A 23,615-nucleotide genomic window follows, 5' to 3' on the forward strand; every position below is an offset into this window, starting at 1 on the left:
GCATATTTGTGAGTGTGTGTGTGTGTGTGTATCTTCTCCCATCCCCAACCCAGGGGAGAAATGGGGAGTGAAAAAGGTCAGAGAAGGAAAGGAGGCTAGTTTTAAAAAAGAAAACACTTAACTGGTCAAGGTCACTTCCTCTCCAACCTTTCCAACACTCACTCAAAGCTAAGAAACTCACCTAATTTCACTGAAAACTGAAACAGTCCTCAGGAGGTAAATGTCTGTTTACATCTCAGTATGTTCCTAACTCACCTTTTCTGTACATCCATCTTCTCAGGTCCCTGTTTTATTTGTTTGGGCAGGGGACGGGGGCAAGGATTCTTTGCATTTTAAAATGCATTTTAAAGGTACATACAGTAGGCATTATGCTAAGTGGAAGAAGCCAGTCTTTCCCACTCTGTGTGATTCACTCCTATGATACCCTGAAAAGGAAAACCTATAGGGAAGGTTGCCCCAGATTGGGATGGAGGGGAGTCTGACAACAAAGGCTCAGCACAAGCAACTTCTTTGGGGTGCTAGGACTGTACTTTCTGGTTTTTAATACACTGAGACTTTATCCAGCTTATATAATGACCATTTTCTTTTCTTTCCAAGCCTGTTCCTCAAGGAATGGCCCAATGTGCACTATCGCCCTTTCCCAAGTCTACTGCAACTTTATTAGCCCACCCCCTTTCTAGCCAACTTCCACTAAATGTACTCTAATAGTCAATCAGCTCCTCTCACCAAATTCCATGATCTTTTCTCATTATCTTTGGCCACTATAGCCCTCAGTGCTTTAGAGGGAGCAGGGAAGGAAAAGGTTTTCCTTTGCCTAAGTTTAATATTTCCTGATCTACTCACTTAGGTGAGTAGGTTATTCCTTGGCGATTCTGTTCACTTGGAGGTCTCCCCACTCTATTACTTTCTCAACCATTAGAAGTCCAAAGACAGTAATATTCAAAAGATGAGTAATATTCAAAATATTCAAAACATACATAAGGACTCCCCCTCTATGATGGCTACCTAGTCTCTTGCACTACACCTCATAAGCACTACTGCCATCATAAATCCTAAACTACTCACTGAAAATCTGATTTCCCCTGCCAAATCCAGTGGTTTTCTCAGCTTAATCTTGCTGCCTGGTGTGAGGCCAAATAACCAATAAATAGAATATGTATAAGGAACAGTGATTTAATATTTGTAGAAACTCCCAAAATGTGTTATCACCCTCAGTTATTACATCTCCCTCTAATCCTCACTAACCAGATGCTCTGAGTACATCTAATATCTTGTTCTCTTTGTCACCTTCCAGTATATTAGAACATTGGCTAGCTCCACATGCCTATCACCTTATAACACTAATGGTCTGGGCAATGTCCTATCCAGGAAACCAGCTGATTGAGGAGAAACATGGGATGGAATTAAAAGTCACTTAAAGCCACAAAAGTGCCTAAAATTTAAGTGACAGTGCAGAGCATCTTTGGAGAAACCATCTTAGTAGTCACTGCAGTTCATCCCTACACATTTTCTCCGCACAGTTCTCCTAGTAAGGACATCAGCGGAAGCACAGCTGCATGTACTTTACCCCACTTAGTGTCCCAGAGAACAAACATGAAGGTGTATTACAAAAACTGCTTCTTTAGTGAGGTCAATGATCAAATCTGTTTACTGAAAGTAAAATGAACCCACGATAGCATTTTCTTTTCGTAATTGTTATGTATTTAACTTGGACTTTGAGGGATTTGCCTTATGAAGAATATCTAAAGAGGATGAGAAAGAAACAGGGATCACAAACAACTCCTCACCACCATTCACAGACACCGATCCCTATTCTGATGCTCTGGGAACTGAGGCTGATAATGTTGATTATTATTTACCTTCATCACTCCGAGTTTATTAATATTTCTCTAAGAGATTTGTACTCTTTAGTGAAGAACAAAAGAGATGGCTTACTAGGAAAAAGGAATTTGAGGATCAACAATATTCAACAAATACTCTTTGAATGCCCATGATATGCAAAGTGTTTTTCTGGCACTGGGGATGTTTGGTAGGATAATCGGCAATTGCTGCCCTCCAGGAGCTGTTTGGTGGAAAACATGCAAAGCTCTACAAGGCTGACCACAATAATGAAGATCCAAAACTAACTTCAATTTGGGAAGATCTGGAAAGGCTTCTAGGACGAGGTAACCCTTGAAAATTGTGTGAGAATTCTATAGCCATGTAGAAGAGAAAAGACTATTCCATTCCAACAAATTGTATGGGCAAGGAGGTAACAGAGTGCAGGTCAGTGTTTCTAAAGATCTTATAAAGAACAATAACCAAGGTGGCTTATTTTAAAAATATATTCCAAGGCCTCATCCCCAGAGATTCTATCCAATATATCTGGGATTAGAGAGCTAGTTTTATTTTATTTTTTTTTACAAACACCTTATGTGATTCTGATGCAGGTTCGAGGTATGAGAAAGACTGGTTTGGTTTGTGTTGAAAGAATGGTAGTAGCTGGGTGCGGTGGCTCACACTTGTAATCCCAGCACTTTGGGAGGCTGAGGCGGGCAGATCATAGGAGGTCAGGAGTTCGAGACCAGCCTGACCAAGATGGTGAAACCCCATCTCTACTAAAAATACAAAATTAGCTGGGCGTGGTGGCGCATGCCTGTAATCCCAGCTACTCAGGAAGCTGAGGCAGGAGAATCACTTGAACCCAGGAGGTGGAGGTTGCAGTGAGCCGGGATGGCACCATTGCACTCCAGCCTGGGTGACAGAGCAAAACTCCATCTCAAAAAAAAAAGCGTGCATGTAGTGGGGGTGTAGTGACCACCAAGATCTCCAAGTTTTATTCTTAATTATGCTGAAAGATTTTAAAAAATATTATTCTATCCTCTTCCTTGCAGACAACAAGAGGAAGACATTTGCTTTCCTATTATTTCATTGCAGGAAGAGATATGTTTATTTAAAAGTAGATAAGTTTATTTAAAAGTAGAGCTAATTGTTTAGGTATAAATGAAGAAAGGGCTTACCCAGTGTTCTGTTTTACCCAGTGAAACTATGCCCAGTCATACTGTCTTGATGAAATAGGGGGAGGAAGAGGAGGAAAACTACCACTTAGCCATCAACACCTTTCCATAGGCCTGGCACTGTGCTAAGCGCCTTCTGTACAGAAATTCAGTTAAACTTTCTGGCAGCATTTTGGAGAAGATATTACTCCCATTTACAGATAAAGAAACGGAAGCATGGGGGACTTAAATAACTTACACAATTAATCAGTGGTGCAGCTGGAATTAAAACTCAGGTCAGTGTGATTAAACAGTCCTTCTCTTAACAAAAGCTCTGAAAGAGCATTTACATGTTTGGCTCTTGTTAGGTTATATAGTACAAGCCTCAGACACTTCTACTCATGCCATCAAAGGCTGATAATAATTGATCAGTAAACTTTAAGAGAACTATCAAATTACTCTTAATCCATTTAACTCCTAAGTAATAGATACTGTATAAGTCTCCATTGTAGGTGATCTGTGCCTGATGCCTGCTTCTTCCTTAGGCAGAATTGAGAAGACAGGCTTATAATATATTGCAGCTAAAACCAGCATAGAGTTTTATGGTGATATCAAATTGTCATGAGAAGTAGCTCACATGGTAAAAAATAAAGAATTGGTATAACATATTTTCTCTGCAAATTAGCTTTCTTAGACCACAATTACAAATATCAGTCACATAGAACATGAAATTTTTATTTGGTGGATAGAAATTAAAGAGACCCTACTCCAAGAAAACACTTCCAGATAAGCGACACTAACAATGGTATGGGAGCAGGTATTTCAAAAAATGGAAAAAGAAAGGGAGTGATTTGCATATATAACTGAAGGCTTTTGAATTTTTTCATAAGAATACTGTTTCAGATTAATTATACCAATAGCCACTTCTCATGACCACACTGAAAAGCATCTACATCATATATCCTAGCACGACTTTCATTAATCATTATATCCAATTTGAAAAGTACTGATGTGTCTCTGTTGTGTTAAAAAAAAATAATTCACTAGACAAAATGAAACTGACTTTCCCTGTATACTCACCACCTCAACTTGACAGTCAACCCTGAGGACAGGAATATCTAACTTATTAGCAGAGTGAATGGGATTGAGTTTTAGAATCTGAACAACCAACATTCAAACTTGCTTTTTCACTAGCTTTATAAATTGGACAATTTACCTCTCTAAATATCGGTTTCATACTATATGGAATGGGACAATATAAGCAATCTCAAAGGGTTATGGGAACAAAATGAGGAAGCGTTATAAACACTTGAACATGCCTAGTACACAGCAACTATCATTTTACTGTTTTGTTTCACCTGTGGCTTGTAGCACATTGCTGATCATACAATAGCACTTAATAAGTAGTTGGTCATTTTATTAAAATTAGTAAGCATAAACAAAGCAAAAATAATCAATTCTGAAAGGTAAGTATTAGCAAATGAAGAGTCTGAGCACATGAATATGAATCTTCCCTTCCCTTCCCTTTCAGTTGGGGATTTCTTGCTACTACAAATATTTTAAAATTATTCCTCTTCCTCCCCTCCTCCAAGCCAGACTGCCTCTCACCTGGACCTAAGGTCTGTTGGGAGTACTTTGGTAAGCAGTACTGGCTATATAATTTACTGGGCCCAGAACAAATTAAAAATGTGAGGACTCTTGTTAAAAAAATATTAAGAATTTCAAGGGTATAGCAGCAGAGCATTAAACCAGGCATGGCCCTTCCTTCTAAGTGAGGGGCTCTTTTAAGCACAAGGCCCTGTGTAACTGCACAGGTCACATGTCCACAAAGCCGGCATTGGTGGCAAGTATGGAGCAGCAGTAGAAAGAAGGAGAGAAGAGTAGAGGAAGGAGGTCCCTGTGCTGTGCAGCAGTACGTAAGGAAAGGCTGGGATGTAATCTCATCCTGAAACTTTCTTAAAAGAAGGAGAACAACAGAAAACAGTTCTGGCCGGATCTATGCAATACAAAGTTTTGCATACTTATTGCAAAATAAGGAGTTTCCTTAACTCCTCGTTAAAATAACGCAAGGATTTTTCATCCCTGTTGTTTCTCATTGGGAGGAACAGAATCACTGCTAAGGCTCTCCATGGTGGAGCAGTATTAGTAAGGAAGATTGGAAGACCAGGGAATGAGGTCATCACAGGGAGGAAAGGACTGAAGCCTAGAAAAGGATCAGAACTTTGCTCTATTTAAAGTCCAGTGGAGAGCATGGATAGCTTTTAATTAAGATTTCCTAAAACTGTAATCTTCTTGTTATTTTTAGTCCATCTACTTTCATGTTATGATGATGGTAAAGCCCTTAGAAAAACCTCAAAAGAGCTGTGAGCTTGTTTCAAGAATAGAAGGTGGGAGAGAATCAGCGAACACAAACTATATTTCTATGCTGCAATGAATCAAAAAAGGCAATAACAACCCTAACCAATAGCAACTGTCTGGAGCAGAATTTCTCAGTCTTGGCATTCTTGACATTTGGGGGTAGATGATTATCAGCTTGCTTGGTTTATACACCCACAAGATGTCAGTAGAAACACCCTAGTTGTGACAACCAAAAAATATCTCTGGATATACCAAATGTACCCAGGTAGGTGGGGAGTGGGGCAGTAAGAGGAAATGGAGGAAGCAAAATCATGTCTAGTTGAGAACCACTGGTCCAGAGAAAGAGAAAAAGGATAGGGAAATAGGAGGTTTATAAAGGCAGGTGCCCAGATCTCACAGCAGAAACAGAAAGAAGGGCCCCTGCCAGCGTGCACCATCCTCTCTCAGTTCTCAGTAGTGTCTCTCCCAGCTCCTCATTCATGGGCCTTAGAAGAACCATAATCTAAATGGCTTGGAGGTGGGTGCCTCTTTTTTTTTACTGCCAGACAACTATGAGTGGTGGAGAATCCAGTCATTCTGGAGAGTAAGATAAAGCACAACTGGGAGAAACATTTCATACCTCAGAAAGTTGATAGTCAACGTATTTGCTGCTAGAAATGTGGTTGTAATTATTTTTAATAATTCAGATATACTTTAGATTAAATGGTCTTTTATGGGTCGGTCTGGGACACTAGAGCCATTTATAATATCATTTCTATTGGAAGATGTAGAGTTCCAAATAAATGAAACATGACATTTTATATCACAACCTGTAAACTAGAAAGTGTCTGTACAGAGAGATTTTAGATTTTAGAAGGGGCTCTCTTATTTACCACAGGATCGGGGTTCCCACACATGTGCGAATCTGTCACTGACTACTGAGAAAGGCACGGCTCCATTTAGAATGACTTTAAGTGTTCAAATGTAGGTACAGTAGCAAAATAGAACAGACAGGTTTATTTGGAACATGTTAATTTCCATAAATTAGCAGGTAGCTATCAGTAGGTCTGGCTTATTCTTACATGAAAACTGGAGAAAATTCACTAAACTGAGCCACACGAAAACCTAAAACTTATTTTAGCTCTCATGCATTGTCTTAAAAAGCATCTTGCCTTTTGAAATTATAATCTCCATTAGAACAAAAGTGAACTGACCAGAGAAACATGCTGAACTTCAATAATGAAACTAAGGGAAGTTCATCTAAAATTCCTACATATCCAAACTCCTGTTTTTTATTGTTTATTTTAGACACCGTAGCTAAATATTAACCCCCAAGCCAAGAAGCCTGTAGAGCAACTTCAGAATGACTAGAAAAGCCAGGCGTGAAGCCTGAAGGTCTAGAGCCTCTATGAACATCATCCTTTCCACCTCAGATCTCCTCCTATTTTAGAGAAATAAGAATCCTGCCGCCCTTCTAAGATTATCCCACCACCTGCGCTCTTGATCACATCTTCTACCTCCTCCTCATCTTGCCCCATCAATTTGCCCAACTTCTCTTCTCACATTTTCCATTTTTCCCCTCCTCTCCTGGGACTTCTTCTTTTAAGTGACAGATGCACTTGAACACTGACAACTTAAAACATGTCCTTATTCACACTGCTTCCCCCTCAAGCCATCTTTATCTTCCCCTCCCACTAGTAGAGAGAACTTGTGTCTTATTTCCTCACATTCTATTCATTCTTTTCCTTCTAACCCAGGCTCTGCCCCTCTTATTTATATGAACACTGACCTTGCCCAAGGTCACAGTCACCTAATTACCAAATCCAATTCCTAGCTCAAGCCTCCCCTGTCCTACTTCACTGATACATTCGCCTGCTGTCAGGGGACTGAGGACCTTTTGTGATGGTTCTCTGTATGTTTCTGTATTCTTTATGACTATTAAGCAACAAATTAAAATGTCTAACATTAATTGTCAAAGATTTAGACTACAAGCATTTCTTTTCTTTTTTCTAATGAAAAAAATTTAAATGCATAAGATATGTGATATACTTTTTAAAGTATATGAGGACAACAGTGTTAATGCTTTATAAAACAGAAGAAGCAAAAGTTACCTTAAAAATCTCACCATTTTTAGAGTTTTATCTGCAGTCTACATCTGTCAAGAGCGTGATGCTAGACACAAAATTCGCATTCAGATGTTTGTGGGATGAATTTTTGGCTAAGTAGAGGGAGGACAGGGTGATAGAAAGTGCTGGTTTGGCAGCTAAATGCTTTAATCCTGGCTCAAACACTAAATAGATGTGCTTGGGCAAAGCACTTAATCTCTTTGCATATATTTTCACTAGTAAACTAGAAATCTTAGTAACTGTCAGATCTATCTCAGGTTATCAGAACACTAATAAAATATGAGAAAGTTCTTTGAGAATACAAATCTTTTATCAAATTGCTCAGAATTTTTTTCTAATATTAGGATTCCATCAATTCAATGAGTATCTTACTTTCATAAGGCAGTTACTAAATCTAATCACATAATAGAGACTTGTCACATAATTGTCGATTAAAGCAAAATCCAGAAAGTGTATACTTTCTAGTCACTTGCAAAAGGCTAAATATACAAGACACTGGGTTAGGGCTACATGGATGAATGGTGTTTCCTGCCAAGAAGAAATTTACTGTCCAGTTTATAAACTGCTTTATTTCAAATCAACCCCATATAGTATCTGAATTGTCTAGTTATGGTCAGCAAAAACAACTTAAATACCGTGGCCTGCAAACATCAAAGATCAAGTATGAGCTACCCTCTTATTTTGTCAGGGTGGCCTAAGAAGAAAGAGCTAGATAATGACAAGAAAATTATTGCATAAACCAAGGAAAAGGTTCTTTCGTGTGGCTGTGCAAACTACAATGTGATCTCTTGTTAAGGCAAAAGATAATTTGGGCTAAACAGGATAGATGAATAAAGCAAAGGGCAAATTTTAGGGCTGATGAAGATAGAGGTGCAGTAAGCATTTTCTGTAGTTGTTTGACTAAATTTTGCCATGAATACTCTCTAACTTACACACAGTGGGTATACAATACTTGTCAAGTGCCTGAAAAGGTACAATTATCCTAAGATGCCCATGGAATAACAGTATCATTCGTGGTGCCTAGATTTTTCATGTGCTCCTCCCACAGAAAAAGCTACAATCATTTTCTTATTGATACACAAGTTCATATAGGAACTTAGATGTGCTCCTTCACTACTTTTCACATAGTTGTCACATGTCAGTATACTTGGAATTATTTGTTCAGTGTTGATTTTCAGATTCAAAGTTTTATGAGGATGGGGACATGTTCGACTTTTTTGTTTATATAGCATCTGTTAATCAGCAATATCTGCTGTGGAATGAATAAACTGATGATTTCAAAACCCACTCCACTGCAGGAACTTTGATCTCTAATAGATAAGGATCTATCATTAGTTGTTTATAAGAAGATATGCCCTTAAGAAAAGCTTTCTTGAAACTAATTTCGGTAGTGTAAATTCATTCCTTTTTTTTTTTTGAGACAGAGTCTCGCTCTGTCGCCCAGGCTGGAGTGCAGTGGCGCGATCTCGGCTCACTGCAAGCTCCGCCTCCCGGGTTCACGCCATTCTCCCGCCTCAGCCTCCCGAGTAGCTGGGAATATAGGCACCCGCCACCACGCACGGCTAATTTTTTGTATTTTTAGTAGAGACGGGGTTTCACCGTGTTAGCCAGGATGATCTCGATCTCCTGACTCGTTATCCACCCGCCTCAGCCTCCCAAGATGCTGGGATTACAGGCGTGAGCCACCGCGCCCGGCCAAATTAATTCCTATTCTTTCTGTAGGACACTAACAGGCACTATTTTTTTTTCTTTCTTTTTTTGTTTTGAGACAGAGTATCACTCTGTTGCCCAAGCAGGAGTCAGAGATGCAGTGGGCACGATCACAGCTTGCTGCAACCTGGAACTCCTGGGCTCAAGGAATCTTCCTGCCTCAGCCACCTGAGTAACTGGGACTACAGGCCCACACCACTGCACCAGCTAGTTTCTTAAAAAATTTCCTGTAGAGATGGAGTCTCACTTTCTTGGCAGACTGCTCTCAAACTCATGGCCTCAAGCAATCCTGCCATCTCAGCCTCCCAAAGTGCTTGGATTATAGGCATAAGCCACCATGCCCAGCCGTTCTTCCTTTTTAATACCAACACATGGAGAAATAGAAGTTCATGTGCACTATTTAGAATATGACATTAATCAACCACTAGAATTAAAATCAGGTTATAAATCCTCAAAATTACCAGAAGTACAAATTTAAATGAAAAACCCAGACCACAGAACAAAAACAGAAATACCAAAAAATAATCACAAAATATTAAAAACAGTATATAAACACAATGACAGAATTAGGACTAAACATATCTGTAATAGCAATAAATGTAATGGTAAACTCACCAATTATGAAAAAGACCTTCAGATCATATTTTTAAACAAATTAAAAAACTCAACTGTATGTTTTATGCAAGAGACAGATTTAAAAATAAAGAGACTCAGAAAGCTGGAAATAAAAAGAAAGTGTGAAGAAATAGCAAACAAATACAGGCATAAAAAAAAAAAACAAAGATCCCAATAGAACTATAAGATTACTTCAAGGCAACAGTGTCAAATAAGACAAGGCATAATCCATTATAAAGAAATAACTTCTATAAAAGAAATGTTTTCTTATAAAAAGACATTTGATAGAATTGGATTTGAATTTCAATGAGGAAAAGCTCATATACAGACTGAGTTCAAAACTTGTTAGGAAAGGTCTCCCCAATACCTCATTCCACTTTTCATTTGGATACTATTAATATCAGAGAAAAGAATATCACAACAGATACTGCAAACATTAAAAATATTACTAGAAATATATAAACAACCTTTTGCCACTAACTTTGAAAATTATAAAATGCACAAATTCCTAGAAAATCACATGAAAAAAACTAGAAAGAAAAAATGAATATTCTTCCATGTACCTATTTTAAAAATTGAAGCCTGAGCAACATAGTGAGACTGCATCCCTACAAAAAATAACAAAATTTTTTAAAACTAGCCAGGCGTGGTGATGTGCATCTGTAGTCCCAGCTACTCCAGAGGCTGAGGTGTGAGGCTCACTTGAGCCCAGGAGGGCAAGGCTGCAGTGAGCTGTGATCACACTATTACACTCCAGCCTGAGCGACAGAGCGAGACCCTGTCTCAAAAACAAAGAAAAAAAATGAATCTGTAAGTTAAAACTTTTCCATTAAAAAAACAGGCTGAGATGACCTCCCAATTAATTATTCCAAAAAGAAATCTTTTTGTTTTTTAAAAATGCCAATTTTATAGAAACTCTTCCAGAGAATATAAGAAGGATCACCTCCAAGCTCATTTTACAAAGCCAGAAAACCTTGATACTAAAGCTTGAGAAGAAAATTACAAGAAAAGAAAAGTACAAGTCAATTTCAATCATGAATATAAGTGCAAAACATCCTAAACCTAATAACAGCAACTCTAAACAGTGATAAAAATGATAATACATTACAACCACACTGGGCTTACTCCAGGAATTCTAGATCTGTTTAACATTCAAAAACATCAAACAGTGAAATTAATCACATAAACCAATCAATATGATACACTTTATTAACAGAATAAATAAACATTATTTGATCACTTAACTAGGTAGAGGAAAATAATTGATAGAATTTAATATCCATTCATAAGAAATGTTCTCAGTAAAATAGAAATAGAAGCAAATTTCCTTAATCTGACAAAGAATATTTACAAAAAAGCCTAGAGCAAGTATCACATTTAATGGAGAAACATTAAAAATGTTCCCTGACATCACGAATGAGACTAGAATATCTGTTATCGTCAATTCTATTCAAGATTGTATTGGAAGTTCTAACTAATAAAATAAAACAAGGACAAAAAATCAAAGGTTTAAAGATTGTTAAGAAAGAAAGAAGGAAAGAAAGAAAAAGAAAGAAAGAAGGAAAGAAAGGAAAGAAAAACTCTCATTGACAGATGACATGTTTATTCACATGTAAAGTCCAAAAGAATCATAGATGACTTAATAATTTAGAAGGATAACTGAATCCAGAGTCAATACACAAAATCAATTCATTTCTAATATTAGCAAAAGATAATTAGAAAATAAAAATTTTATAAATGACACCATTTACAGTAACATCAAATATCTAAGAATCAATTAAAGATATATAAGATCACTAGACTGAAAACTATAAAAGCTTACTGGAGGAATACCTAAGATTCGTGGACTGTAACACTTAATATTATAAAAATATTAATTCTCCCCACAGATTTATATCCTAGCAGCATAGAGAAAATATTATTGATGAGCATGTGGCAGAAATTTTAAAATCAGAAAAGGTTAACTGTAATTATATTAGAAAACCTAACATAGAGTTATTAAGATTAAAAACAACAAAGAATTATGACAGAAAGGAGTGGCAGGGCATTACTTACCCTACCCAGAAAAATTTTCATTCATAATAATGTAAACCCTGACTATTTAACCTATTTACCTAAAATTGTGATACATCTAGGTTGGGAGCATGACGGCAGAGAGAGAGAACTATGTAGTCACCTATCCTTGGGGAAAGTAAAGAAATAATGGCTAAAATTAACAAAGACATAGCCTAATAAGTATATTAATTAGAAATATGAAGATAATTATAAAGAGATATGATAAGAATTAAGAGTAAATGTTTCTGGTAGAGACTAGAAGAATTAACTAGAGTAGTAAACTACTGTTTTGAGAAGTAGTTTTTAAAAACACTATTCAATTTTTTCATCTGTATTCCTATGTTACTTAGAGAAATCAAAAAAGTTCACAGATCCTCCCACATGACAGTTGTCATGTTTTTAAAATGAACTAGAAAAATACACAATTATTGGTAACTATGAACCAACAGCCTATGCATTCCTTAATTTTTTCTTTTTTTTTTTTTGAGACAGGGTCTCATTCTGGAGTACAGTGGCCTGATCTCAGCTCACTGCAACCACTGCCTCCTGGGTTCAAGCAATTCTCATGCCTCAGCCTCCCAAGCTGAGACTACAGGCATGCGCCACCATGCTCGGCTAATTTTTGGCATTTTTAGTATAGACGGGTTTTCACCATGTTGGCCAGGTTGTTTCGAACTCCTGGCCTCAAGAAATGTGCCTGCCTCAGCTTCCCAAAGTGCTGGGATTACAGATGTTGAGCCACTGCATCTAGCCTCATTCCTTAATTTTTAAAAATTCACATGTAATGTCTCAATTGCAATTCTTCCCTCCATAAAGACTGACCATATCTCCAGACTCTCTTGGGCTCTAGCCCATCATCTTTTACTAGCTCAACATGCAACAATTACTTTAAGAGTATAAATTTTCTACCACTCAAATTCATATTTTATTATTTTTAAAAAATATTGAGCTACCCTTTATTATGTCCATATTTCTGTCAAATATACCATTCTCCCACTTTATTCTAAGATTCTTCATATAGACAGAGCTGGTAAGTCAATAAATTTTGTCAATTATTTATTTTATTCTTTTTTTTAGACGGATTCTTGCTCTCTCGCCCAGGCTGGAGTGCAGTGGTGCGATCTCGGCTCACTACAACCTCCACCTCCCAGGTTCAGGCAATTCTCTGCCTCAGCCTCCCAAGTAGCTGGGATTACAGGCGCCTGCCACTACACCCAGCTAATTGTTTTTGTATTTTTAGTAGAGACAGGGTTTCACATCTTGGCCAGGCTGGTCTTGAACTCCTGACCGCATGATCCACCCGCCTCGGCCACCCAAAGTGCTGGGATTACAGGCGTGAGCCACTCTGCCCGGCCATCAGTTATTTTATGACCAGCATAAAACACACCTTATTGCTTATGCCCTAACTTCCTGTAAGAGTTCCTTCAGTGATCTCCTAACCCTGTCAGTCCTCATACTACACACAATTGACAGACTTCTGTCTAGAATGTTCCCTCCATATTTCTCTGCTTTTGAAGACCACATGCTCTCTCACTCTTCTGGTGTTTTTTTATTGCACTTAACACAACATGATACATTATCTATACATGTATTTGTCTGACTCACTTCCTATCCTCACAGTAGATGGAAAGTTCCATGACAGCAGGGACTTTGTCTTGTTCACTGCAGTATCCCATTGTTTAGAAAAGTACAAGGTTAAGGCTCAATAAATAATTTTTGAATGAATGAATAATTTAATTCACTAATTCAACAAATTTACATATTAAGCACTTACATAATAGAGAAATTGTGGATAAAGCAATGAATAACCTAATACAGTTGTGATCAGAAAAGAAGAAAGAAGAAACACTAAGGAAGGTCTTTAAATCCAAACTTGGTAAATCAGGGGTTTTCTGAACAGAAGTGACATCTAATTTCTTGATGTCACTTGAGGGATGAGTAAGAAACAGCCGCTGAAGGAGGGAAAGGAAACAGCATGAAATCTGATCAAGGTATGTAAGGGTCAGGGGTAGGGGATGAATAGCATATGCAAAAACCTGAAAAATGTTCCATATGATTTGAATGTAGAACAAGAGAAGAAGGTGAGGCCAGAGAGGTAAGCAGAAGGGCTTGGCAGTCATGTTAAAGTGTTCTGAATTTACCCTAAAAGCTACCAGAAATCACTGCAGGGTTTTCAGCAGTATAACACTATTACCACTATCAGACCATCATGCCAGAGGAACTACTGGCTGCAATATGAAGAGTGAAGTAAGGGAACAAAACAGGAAGCACTTGCACCCAGGAGTTCAAGACCACCGTGGGCAACATAGTGAAATCCCATCTCTATGAAAAACACAAAATTAGCCAGGCATGGTGGTGTGCACCTGTGGTCCCGGCTACTCAGGAGGCTGAAGTGGGAGCATCACTTGAGCCCAGGAGGCTGAAGCTGCAAAGAGCCGTGATTGCACCACTGCACTCCAGCCTGGGTAGCTAAGCAAGACCCTGTCTCCAAAAAAAAAAAAAAAAAAACACACACACACAAAAAGCAGAGAGATTAGATGAAATGAATGATAGTTACCTATTCTCAGAATGGAGCAAGAAACATTCAGGAGGTAGGATCAATAGGACTTGGGGCTAAATAGATGCTTGGGGTGAAAGATAGGAAGAATCAAGGATGATGCTCAGGTTTCCAGCTTAGGCAGCCAAGTGGACAGTGGTCCTTTCACTGAGATAAAGCACATCTAATAAAAGGCAGATGTGATTGGATGACAAAGGAGTTCATAGAGATAAAGCGATAGATTACAGGTGCTGGTGAGACTTCCAAGTGAACAATGTTAGTAGGAGAACTGACACAAACGACTGAAGCTCAGGATGAAGATATAAATTTGGGAATCATTAACATATGGGTGATAACTGAAGCCATGGGAATGAGTAAAATCACCCATGGAGGGTTTACATACAAAAAAGAATGCATAGTATTCCCTGAGAAACCTCAACATTTTAAAAGACAGATAGAGAAAGAAGAACCTAAGAAGGGGATTCAGAAAAAAAAGTATGGAGGAAAACCAAGAAAGTGTACAGTCAAAGAATGAAAGCAAATGTTTCAGAAAGAGCGGTAGCCATATTGTTTAATGTTAAAGCAGGGCAAGAAATTTAAAGACCGAAACTTGTCCATTCAGTTTAACAAGGAACATCAGCAATCCTGAAAAGAACAGTTTCAGTGAGAACAAAAGCTATTATTTCAGAGATATAAACATACTGAGTAAGAGGTAAAGCAGATAGTAAACACACACAATGCCAAGAAGTTTGACTTTAACAAGAAAAGAAAGAGAACAAACGCTAAAAGGGGAGCAGTGAAGTGGATAATTTTTTTTAAGATGGGGTGGATTTGAATATATTTAAACGCTTTGGGAAGAAGCCAGTTTAGAGACAGGTTGAAGATTAAAGGCAAGTGACATACTCCATTGGATGGGGTCTCTGAGAAGGAAGGAGGAAGTGTATCTGCGGAGTACAGGTGTTGGAATTAGCTTTAGGCCACCAGGAGGTACCTTTAAGTTCAGTTCAGATGGGTAATATAAAAGCTACTCCCTAGTTAAAAAAGCTCTAAATGTTTCTCATTTTTAAAATTTAACACAAATGCCTCAGTCTATTTAACTTTATACATATTGAAATAAATATAAATTTAAAATAAAATACCCTTTTAAACTACTGAATTACTCCCCCGCCCCCAAAAAAAGTACTAATAATACTCAAAGCTATAGAAAAAGAGTCCCCAACCCCAGGCCACAGATGGGTAGTGGTCCGTGGGCCTGTTGGGAGCTGGGCGGCACAGCAGGAGGTAAGCATTTCGGCCTGGGCTCCACCTCCTGTCCAATCAGAGGCAGCATTAAATTCTCACAGGGGTGCGAACCCCATTGTGCTCTGAGCATGTGAGGGAACTAGGTTGCATGCTCCTTATAAAAATCTAATGCCTAATGATCTGAGGTGGAATGGTTTCATCCCAAAACCATACCCCTCCCCCTCACCTGGTCCATGGAAAAATTGTCTTCCACGAAACCAGTCCCTGATGCCAAAAAGGTTGGGGACTGCTGCGATAGAAGGTAAGCTGAAACTGGAAAGTATCTAACTTACTGATAGTCTTTTAATTTGGTACAACTCTTTGGAATCAATTTGCTAGTATGTATCAAAAATGTAAATATTCACACTAATTATATTTCTGGGAATCTAGCCCAAGGAAACATTATAAAATATTGTTAGAAAATATTTTCTACATTTTAAAAATATGTCCAGCATATGTTTCATGCCTGTTCTAAAGATTTCCTCAAGCCTCCTAGCAACAGTAACCTCACTTTTCTTAAACACCTATAGCACTTGCCTGTACTACTCTACTATTCATTTGGCACTTTGTATATGGCATCTTCCCAACAGTACCCAGAGTAATATTTTTAAGTGTTATAGGACACATCCTCTATTTTCTCTGCCCAGTCAATTTTTCTGTCCAGAGCAAAGGAATATATCCACCATGAGACTCTCTGCTTTAGCTTATCTATTTGTCAATCATTAAGAACATTATAATGAGACTATACTAGAAATAACTGTTAGAGATTAGAAACAAGAAAATGTTGCTAGATGCCTGAAATAGTAACCCTCTGGGTTTTAGCAACTGAAAGCTGAACTATTTTACACACTTTTCATACACAGTGACTTTAAACTGCACATTTACAAAATTTATCTTTTATCAGGAAAGTTTCTTCTAATACATTTTAAAACATTCCTTCTAAAAGAAAAGACTGGCTTCTGGAAGTAGGTTAAGGAAAGTTTCATATCCTTGAAAGGGGAATTGGCAAAATGAAATAAAAGGAAAAAAAATCTAAGATCAAGCAGAAGATTCAAATCTGCTTCTTTACTGTTAAACAATTACTCCTACAAAAAAGTGAATAGTCTGTAAGAAATGTAACTAATATTCAAAGACTGTCAAAAACACAAAAGCCTTTTAGCCTTCTACAATCTAATAATTAAAAGGAAGAAGTAATAGTTCAAAGATGAAGCTTCTTTGGTTTGAGGCTAAAAGAGAAAAAGAAGCAATCAAGAGACTAGACAGTATCAAAGATGACAGCAGCAAAGAAATAAGAAACAGAAATGGTAGTTCTTCACATTATGAAGGGGGTAAACTAGGAAAGGCATTGTTACCAGCAAAAATTACAACTCGATTAGACTAAAAAGATCTTGAGATGTGTTTTATGCATCTAGCTGAATAAGGATATTTCAGTGATTACTGTTTGGGATAATAGTCTGATAACTGGCAGAGTTCCCTCCTCCCCACTACAGGGGTCTTTTTAATCTAAAGAAAAGACAAGCAATCATCAAATACACTGATGCTATATACAAAAATGGCTGGCTACTACCCTATTATAACTAGGTTTTACAAATTCCATCACTACCTTAAAATTTTAATTATAAGTAGAAATCACTGCTGAATTCTGTTTAATGCTTTTCTTTTCATACCCTAATTTGCACTTTTAAAGGTAAGGCATTTTCAAGGAGTCAATACATTAAAAATTCATAATTTATATATTTTATAGAATTCAAATTAGGCTGCCATATAAATGACCTGGGCACAGGATGTTGGTTATAAAAGACAGAATTATTATTTTTAATGATTGCTTCTCGTCTAAATTAAACATTTCAGATCTTCTCACAGTAAAGCCTAGTTAATATTCAGGAGCCTAATCCTAGTTATAGGCCTCAAAATTCAACACTTTAAAAGGAATTACAATATCACTATCTTGAACATCTTATTAAAAGAATGTGATATAAAGAATAAAAACATTTATATCTACGGGAACCTCAAAAATAGAAACCTCATTGTCTAATTCATTTACTCTCTGATAAAAATAACTTTGCCAATTGGAATATTTGGCAATTTATATTATCAATTGAATTCAATGAATCTAAGTAATGGATAGCAAAATTGGAAGAATCATTTTTGCCTATGTATATTTTGCCAACTATCTCCTCAATTACAATAGCTGATTAGCAGTCATCTGCCATATGTATATCAAAATAGAATTAAAACCAACATCTTTTCTTTAGTAACAAACTGAATCTAAACTGGAATACTTGGGATAACAGATCATGATTTTTAAAACATTAACATGAAAATTGTCTTTTTACTATTTTCCAATATTCTGCCCAATGCACAGTCCTATTGGTGAGACAGTGGTCAAATATTACCTCAATTCTTACACTGATGATAAAGAAAGAGGAAAGACAACTAATGTCTTAGCACAATCAAAAGCATCCAGCAAAAATTGTCAGGTACCATAAGGATAAAGTAAAAAACAGCCAAAGCTTTTGGAGAAGTGGCCTGCTAAATAATTATAAACACTTCCTGTCTATGCAAGCTAAAAGGAAGATTAAACCCTCAAAAGATCTGGGTTGAAATGACATAAGTTTTTTGGGGAGAGATGGAGGAGATAGAACTTTGCTCTTTGGACACATACCTTTCATTTGAGAATAATCTCATACACCATAATAAAAGATGGAAAACTTAAAACTATTCAACATACCAAAGAACAAGGAGCAACTACTCTGGTTATTTCAGCTTTAAAACTCTAAGTTACCAATATCTCTATAGCCAGGTAAACACCCAGTAAATAATTACTAGAGGTTTTTAAAACTGTGACTGAATTTAGGTGCAGAAAATAATTAAATTACTGTTAAAATGGCCAGAATTTGCTAATCAATTGATCTTTAAATAAAACATTTGGGTTTATAGACTATATTGAGAATGATTTGGCAAAGAAAAGATGAGGATAAAATCTATTAAATACTATCTGATCTCATAAGGAAACTCAAATTTCCAACGTGGAACGATATTATTAATTAAAGATTACATTCCACCTTCTTTATCTTTCAGAATTTTTGAAGCAAATCTGTTTTACCCAATTACATACTTTCAACATTTTCAATTAATAAATATATTTGTGGGGAAATGATTTTTAAATCACCAAAAAGTCAAAGGACAAGATGTTCAAGACTTTAGACAGTAACTGAGAAAGAATACAACCAGGGAACGGCTTTATCAAGGTGGGCAAAGTTCAGAATGCCAGAATTCCTTCCCTGTTGTAATGAATATACTGCAACCTCCTGTGGTTTCGTGACTATCACTGGGTGTGGTAGTAAAACAGAAGGGAAAAGCCTCACACAGAAAGCTGAATGGCCCAAAGAAAACCTAAGTGGTGACAAGAGCCTAAAGGCACATGCAGGTACGCATCTTTTATGTTGGATGTGATACACTTACATGGCCCCTGTTGAATCTCTTGGGGACCAACAGTAAAGCAAGTTTAGAACTTCAAATCTTGAGACATCTATAGCAAGATGCTGATCCAATGTGGCTCCAAATATCTTCTGTTTTCCTGGCTCACCTGAAGAGGAAAAAACACTACAGAGGATGTGGGAACTGAATTTCTTTATGTAGTTTCTTCTAGAGCAACTGTCTGAAAGTTTTGGCCCAATCCTTTATGAAGTCTGGAGATGAGACACTTGAAGGACTAGTGAAAAACAAAATTCAAATGAAAAGGTGGAGTGAGACATCTAAAAGGGGAATATGAGAGCAAAAGATAACCGTCGTAGGTAAATCAGTGTTTCTAATTCTTAGGTGGACTCAGGTGGGAGGAGGCAGAGAAAGGAGAGAAAAAAAAACGCACAGATGTTTCTCCCTCCACTCCCTCACCCCAATTGCTACTAAAAATTCATGAACTACCTAGGCTTTTTGACCACAATTAGGGAGTGAATAAGCAAGGTTATGTGGAAGGTTTAAGCATTTTGTCCAGTCTCCCTCCCCGGGCTATATGGCATTAATAGGCAGCAGGGAGGCCTTTCAGGTAATGCTTTTTTTCTAAGAAAAGATTCTGGTGGAATACAGCTTGAAGCAATAAAGAAAGAGAAAAATAAATTGAATTTGTACAAAAATGGAAGTCACAGGACAATATACCATATTGACAAAGTTTATCTAATGCTGTTTTTCAAAAGGGGTGGGACAGATTTCACAAAACAAGAAATCAGAATAAAAAGTAGTTTTAGCTTCCAAATAATAGAAAATATTTTTAAACTAAGCAACACAAACTGCATGCTTCATTCTTCTATGAAATATTATCCTTGAAAAGATAATCTTTAAAAAACTAAGATTAGCAGAACCAAGTCTGATGTATATTACCACATGAAAAGCATAAAAATTTAGTCCATATTATGAATTAGATTCATTCTTAATTAACTTCTTAAATTTTTTCTTAAAAATATTTTACCTAAATTTTGCATACTTCAGCATTCATGTAATAGCCTAGGACATAAAATAATTTTCTTTCCAAATATATTCCATTTTAACCAGAATTTATTTGAATTATTTCTGGTAAAAATACCAGCATTTTTCTGAAAAATAAGATTGGAGAACGAATTAGATCCTTACCTGACGTGGCTGTTCATTCATTCGTTGTGGGTCTGATTTCACTTTATTACTAGGATGATTTGTGACTTTGGTTACCGGTTGTTTGAAAATTGATGCTGTTTGTCTAATTGGCAATGTTGTATTCAAGTCTGGTTTACCCTGTGAATATAAACGTATTTTTATTTAAAATATTATATATAAACACAATCAGATGACTTCTTACTAATTCAATATCTATTACTTTAAATCAAATTATTCCAAACTTCTCAGTCTATCGCAGCATTTTAAATACTCTAAGGTACATTTTAAGCACCTAATACGTGACACGTGTATGAAGTTTCCTCAAAATATATGAAAAACTTTTTGTATACTTTTTTTTGTTTTTTAGACGGAGTCTCACTCTGTCGCCCAGGCTGGAGTGCAGTGGCGCGATCTAGGCTCACTACAAGCTCCGCCTCCCGGGTCTGCTTACACCATCCGCCTCAGCCTCCCGAGTAGCTGGGACTACAGGCGCCCGCCACCAAGCCAGCTAATTTTTTGTATTTTCAGTAGAGACGGGGTTTCACCGTGTTAGCCAGGATGGTCTCGATCTCCTGACCTCATGATCCACCCGCCTCGGCCTCCCAAAGTGCTGGGATTACAGGCGTGAGCCACCGCGCCCGGCCGCTTTTTGTATACTTTTAAGTGTAAGAAAATTCTCTACATAGATTTCGTATCTGATTAGCAAGGCACTAATGACTTTTAAATGAACAAATATGTTTAAGATTGGTTTATCCAAAAAAAGAACTTGGGGTTTTGCTTGTTTGTTTAGGGACAGGGTCTCACTCTGTTGCCCAGACTGGAGCACAGTGGCATGATCATGGCTCACGGCAGCCTCGACCTCCTGGGCTCAAGCAATCCCTCCAACCTCAGCCTCCCGAGGAGCTGGGACTATAGGCAGTGCCACCAGCAGGCTAAGTTTTTGTATTTTTTTATAGAGATGGGGTCTCCCTACATTACCAGACTGGTCTCAAACTCCTGGACTCCAGCAATCTGCAGGCCTCAGCCTCCCAAAGTGCTGGGATTACAGGTGTGAGCCACCACACCTGGCCAAGAACTTTAAGGATAACAATCAGGACAGCAATCATTTCTGAGAATGGAGGAAAATATTGGCATACTTGGGCATTAAAATATAAACAACATGATCAGCAATTACGAGGCCAGACTTACATAAAACCACACAAATTAACCTCTTTTATATAAAAATAAATAAGTACAAATGGTAGTTCTAATTCCAGCAAACAGAACTCAATTTAGAAAAATGTGATAAGTGTTCCTTATTTTTAATATACAGTAGGTCTTTGAATAATGTTGTTTTGTTCAATGTCATTTTGTTATAACAATGATGAGAAAAAAAAATCCATTCCCAGCCTAAGCCCATCTGTGTGAAGTTGGCATGTTCTCCCCAGGTCTGTTTGGGTTTTCTCTGTGTACTCCTGTTTCCTCCCACGTCCCAATGATAAGTGCACTTTAGGTTCAGTGGTGCATCCACGTGGTCCCAGCCTGAGTGAGCATGAGTGCGACCTGTGATGGGATGGGGTCCTGTCCAGGGTGGGGTCCCGCCTGGCACCCTGAGTTGCTGGGAGAGGCTCTGGCCACCCATGACCCTGAACTGGAATCAGTGGGTGAATAATAATCTTGTTTATATTAATCTTTCTTAAATGTGCGGAGAGCTCACATTAATTTCAATGTTTATCATTAGAAGTGTTTTGGTCTTTATTTAGAAGTTTGGGATGTTTTGTGACCAGAAATATGCCACAGGAACTTAATTTTTGTTTATATCAATTAGCCTAGAGTAAATATGTTTCATTATACATCACATGGCTAAAAGTCAGTTTCCAAGAACCTATCAACAACATTAAGTGAGGACTTACTGAATATTAAATACTTTTAAAGGAGACTTAACACTGAGGCTTCGTAAAGCCACATAACTTATTTACCTAGTTTTAATCAATCAATCAATAAAATCTAAGATGTGTTCCAGTGAGGTCAAAATGTGGCACAGAATTGCTATTAAGTTCATTTGCAATACTCTTAACAAACAAGAAAGAAAAGGGAGAAAACACAATTATTGTGTTTTCTGAGATTCTGGCAAAAAGGATGGTTACATATACCTGAAAACAAAATACGTCTGATATATTTTTTATATTTACAGGATATTTGATGAACTTTTATCTTTACTACTACCCCCACATATAAATTGTAATGTCAACTTACATGCTCCAGAACAGGGGTTCTCAAACCTGAGCATGCATCAGAATCACCCAGAGGGCTTGTTAAAACACAGATGACTGAGTCTCACCCCTGGCACTGGGCATTCGGCAGGTCTGAGATAGGGCCTAGGAATTTGCATTTCTATTAAGGTCTCAGGTGATATTGATGCTGCTAATCCTGGGACCACACCTGGAGAAACACAGCTCTAAAACAAAGATTGCAACGTGATGACAGGTGGATCAAGCCTAACCCAAAGATGAGTGTTCATTTTTTAGTGCCTTTAATAAATTAAGTCAGCACCTAAAAATCTAGAGTCTTCATATAAAATCCAGAATTCTAGCTTCTCTTAAAAACTGAAAGATCTAGAAATACTGGACTTGGTTTGGCAACAATAGGCTGTGACTGGTTAGAAATAGCTGTCCAGTAGTGGCCTCAGGGTCTCCTGTTGCAACATTCCTCAACAACTCACATTTGCATTACCTGTCTGGGCCCTGTAGGCACTGAGTTTGTAACCTCTACTTAAAGAACATTAGCATGCCTAGAAATGTAAGCCTCACAATAATCTGACAATTATTACAATTACAGTATTCTTTAGATCCAATATTAAATGTGTCCTCACCTCTACACCTCTCCACACAACACAGCCCTCCTGTTTGTACTGGGCAATCCTGTCATTCCTTTATCTCATTTTTTTCCCCCAATGTCTCTGCTTACCTTTAAAAGATATGCTCATCTCAAATGACTAACAGTATTATTTCTCAGGTATTTAGCTTTATCTTTATGAATTTTCAAAAAATATATAAAATGTGCAAATTCGGCTGACAAGCTGCAAAGTAACCACTTAGGTTGCTAACTCTGCGAAGTGTGAGGCTCAGGAGTACGCATTTTAAATGCTCTCCTGGTCATTCTGTGATGCAAAGAAAGTTTGAACACCTCTGATTTATGACATCTCGACCATTTGGAGGCCCTAAGTGAAGTCACCCAACCTGTTAACAACAGCAGACAACATTCAATCCTTAAGCAGCTTCACACATAAATGCTTATAGGGAACTTCTTGTCACTAATTAGGTATAATCAGTATGTATCACTAAACGATGCCTTGTTTGGCTTTTAATGTTT

At 37.4% G+C, this 23,615-nt stretch overlaps 1 protein-coding gene across 1 annotated transcript in view; it reads right to left on the minus strand.

Moving 5' to 3' along the window:
- Positions 1-23,615, minus strand: part of MBD2 (methyl-CpG binding domain protein 2) — a 69,764-nt gene that overhangs the window by 13,845 nt on the left and 32,304 nt on the right. Inside the window, exon 3 of the mRNA XM_024236021.3 lies at positions 20,265-20,402. Coding sequence (XP_024091789.1) covers positions 20,265-20,402 — 138 coding nt within the window. The remainder of the gene's footprint in view (positions 1-20,264; positions 20,403-23,615) is intronic.

The sequence above is a fragment of the Pongo abelii genome, chromosome 17, assembly GCF_028885655.2.
Source record: "Pongo abelii isolate AG06213 chromosome 17, NHGRI_mPonAbe1-v2.0_pri, whole genome shotgun sequence".
NCBI classification, from domain to species: domain Eukaryota; kingdom Metazoa; phylum Chordata; class Mammalia; order Primates; family Hominidae; genus Pongo; species Pongo abelii.